Source organism: Dendropsophus ebraccatus, chromosome 1 (assembly GCF_027789765.1).
Source record: "Dendropsophus ebraccatus isolate aDenEbr1 chromosome 1, aDenEbr1.pat, whole genome shotgun sequence".
NCBI classification, from domain to species: domain Eukaryota; kingdom Metazoa; phylum Chordata; class Amphibia; order Anura; family Hylidae; genus Dendropsophus; species Dendropsophus ebraccatus.
The window spans coordinates 148,561,289-148,564,880 of NC_091454.1; the positions used below are offsets into that span (position 1 = coordinate 148,561,289).

At 36.3% G+C, this 3,592-nt stretch overlaps 1 protein-coding gene across 1 annotated transcript; it reads right to left on the bottom strand.

Moving 5' to 3' along the window:
• Positions 1 to 1,392: 1,392 nt before the first annotated feature.
• Positions 1,393 to 2,878, bottom strand: LOC138778766 (proto-oncogene Mas-like). The gene has a single exon (XM_069956499.1). The coding sequence runs from the start codon at positions 2,768 to 2,770 to the stop codon at positions 1,769 to 1,771; it is 1,002 nt and encodes a 333-aa protein (XP_069812600.1). The 5' UTR covers positions 2,771 to 2,878; the 3' UTR covers positions 1,393 to 1,768.
• Positions 2,879 to 3,592: the final 714 nt, after the last annotated feature.

Here is a 3,592-nt window from a genome sequence, read left to right on the forward strand (position 1 = left end):
GCTATACAACCTGTGATGGGATCAAGGCCATGGTTATCAGTTATTAATTATCGTTAACTATGAGCAAGTGTGAATATTTTCTTTCCTTTACCTATAGCTGAGAAGGCAAGTTACTATTGAGTGTTCTTTACGTGATCCGCCCAATACATAGAAGTCTTTCGACTACTTTCCCTCTACAGAATGATTGTTTTTATGTGTTTTTGTTCTTTTGCTCTCGGGGGTAAGCTCTGTACACCTATGATATTAGTGCTGTCATTGACGGTGCATATGAAGCGTGGCATCTTAACTCTTTCTGAAGAGACACCATTGTAGTCACTGGAGTGGTTATAAATGAACAAGACAGGTATATTGTTTAATATGTTCATTAAACAATAACCCATGTACTTTAGTTTTCCTTTTTAACAAGGTTTAAATATAGGCTGTGTATATCTGTATAGACTGAAGTGCTTCTGTATTATTGTGTATATACATATTTAAACAGCTCCATTATTTATATGTAAACAGCTGCATGCAAATCAATATTAATCACACAGTAACACGACCAAGCAGATTGATCATTGTTGACATGCTAACACATAAATAACAAAGAAAAGTATAGCTATACAAACAAGAAATCAATCTGTGATCTGCCATCTGGATATAACTTGGCATTGGTTTCATTTGTTTCCATCATCTCTGGTACAATAGATGTAACAGTGTAGCTCACCTGCAGCGTGCTCTTTTTATGCTACAATATTATTATTTGTGGAAAAAATCCTTTGTTATTTCAAGTATGGCAGTAATCAGGTGTAACAGGAAGCTTCAGTGCCACAATTTTAACACTAGGGTCTTCTAATGTTCAGTTACAGAGCCCAAGTGTGACTGCCACTTCATCTGTGGCTTACGCCAACAAAGCATTTGATAAATGTGCCCCATAGTCTACCAATAATTATTAAATATTATAAATAATGTGAAAGTTTAGCTTTTTTATTAGACTGGTAAAGCCAATGCATGATTAGCTGCTATAAGACACTGTTTAACCATTTCATGTGGCTGATCTGCAAATTTATTCCAGCGATGTGATGGAGGAGTACGCTGATGACACTCATTTAACTATTTTAATACTGCTGCATTTAAATAGTAGCACAGCACATTGTCGGTAGAATAGGGGCTGCGCTGCTCGCTGTGAAAAGATCCCAAAGAGCCGATCCATTGCATCTGAAGGCCTCAGTAGCTGCCATGACTGATGTGCTTATACAATGTGCCATAGGCAGACATATAAATCTATTTAATGTATTAATTTGAATAAGCAATTAAAAGATTGCTTATAATAGTCTATGCCTATGCCTCCTCCCTGTGAACCAAACCACCACTGCACTGGCAGCAGTCTACCATTTTTACAAGAAAACCATTCTCTTCTCTTACATCATCTGTTGCGGAAGGTTAGGAGACCCGCATGTAATGCACATCACTTTCTATCGTAAACTTTATATACATATTATTTACTTCTGTTAAGCTGTACTTCTGTACTTCTATTTAAGCCATAACTATATATATTGGCCAATTCATAATATACCCCAACTAAAAAGTGGCTTCCTAGACTAATCACTGGAATACAAATAGATGGCGTACATAGTTCTCTTTTGTAAAGACTTTTATCAAGCTTATTAGCTGAACTGTCAATACTGTGTATTTGTATAGTTTAACTGAAACAATTATCATATATCCCATTTACAATAAAACAACCACTAGTCATTGTATATACACTCTTCTCTCAGATGTTGAATGTTCACGTCATAGTCTCTTCTGTTGCCTTTATTTGCTCCCTCTTCGACTGACTGCAATCCTCTCGAAAAACTGCCTGAAAAATTGACAGAAGTGTAATTTTTCCATCTTGTCCTTGGCGGCCAACCAGGAAATAGACAAAAGGGTTTATGCTACTGTTTATGACACAAAACAGAGAAAAAAGGTCCATGATAGGAAAGGATGGCATTGCATGGTGTTTGTACCATATAAGCAATAACACTCTCATGGGCATTCCAAACACTAGGAAGAAAAAGACTGTTACTGCGATCACCACATACAACTTCTTAGGTCGTCGTTGCTGAGAACTTGTCCATACTTTGATGAGCAGAATAAAGCTTGAAACTGTCATGGATGGTATAAATGTAAAACTAAAACTACAAACAATAATGAAGATGCTTTTACATTCCATACCGGACTCCCTAAGTATGCCTTTACGATTATAGGTCACATTGTAACAAAATGCAAACTCAAGTGCACATAAAGTACAAGAAACAATCCATATGAGAGTACATACAATAGAGGACATGTGCCTTGGTCTGTTACAATAATACCATATGGGAAAGAGAACAGATAGACACCTCTCTATACCTATAGCTGTTAAAAGACATAGGCTAGTGTTGTAGCCAAAGAGACAAGCTAGAGTTAGTATACTTATCGAGTTAATAACTTGTTCATCCTCATACTGTGATTCCAAGTGTGGTAATAGGGTAAAGAACAATGCAAAAATGTGCAAAACAAATGCAAACAGCAAAAGCGCTGCATCAGCCACAGCAAGGTTAAAAATATAGATGGAGGAAGTGGTTCTTTTAATCTTGAATGATAGATACCAGACTACAAGAGCATTGCCAACCATTCCCAATACTGAAATGACTATGGTCACTGGGGAGATCAGTATATTAAATACTGGTTTGAACAATAAGGTATCATTATTCCAGTATGGCATCTCTGGCAACGTGCTTCCATTACTTGGGTTTCCTGATTCCATTTTTAAACAAGGTCAGACAGTTACAATGATAAAAGTAGAGTAGGTTTAAAATGAAATTATTAATATGGAAAGTAAAGTAGTGTGTAATCACAAAGGAAGCGATCTACCAAATTCAATGTATTAGAGCTGCTCTGCTATTTCAGTGTTAGGAGCTGCTTCCGTCTTCTTATTTGTTAAGGTTGATTGGCAAACAGTCTCTGAATTATATATTTCTTCCAGAAGCAAACACGCTTTGCTGCGGTGATCGTGTGTCATCTGCTGCCACCATTGTTTCTGTGAATAATAAACAGTGCAACATTAATTACCAAGATGGAAAACAACAAGTAAGGTTCCACTGCTCTAAAACACATACCCTACCAGCTTTTCATGGAAATACTAACAGATGATATCCATAATAGATATTAGCACTGTATTTGTACATTATCACCCAGAAATCCCAGTACATAGACCAGAAGAATCATATGCATAATTATCTCAAGAGAAGAGGGAATTAAAAACATCAAAATAATACCTCCATTTTACCATTACATAGCCTAACACCAACATACGTAATACTATAAAATAATACTTACCCAATAAAACTTACATAAAACGACATACTTAATACAGTAAAATAATACTAAATAAATAAAATTATGGGAGAAAGCTGCTGGGGAGCGATAATTTATTTATTTTTGTCTTTTTTTTTCAGTGGGACACAGTGGGGGACCTATATATTACATGGGGGCAAATAGGAGGCATATATATATGACATGGCACAGAGGGGACCTTACTACTATACCGGGGCACAGAGGTGACATATATGCTATATTGGGGCACACA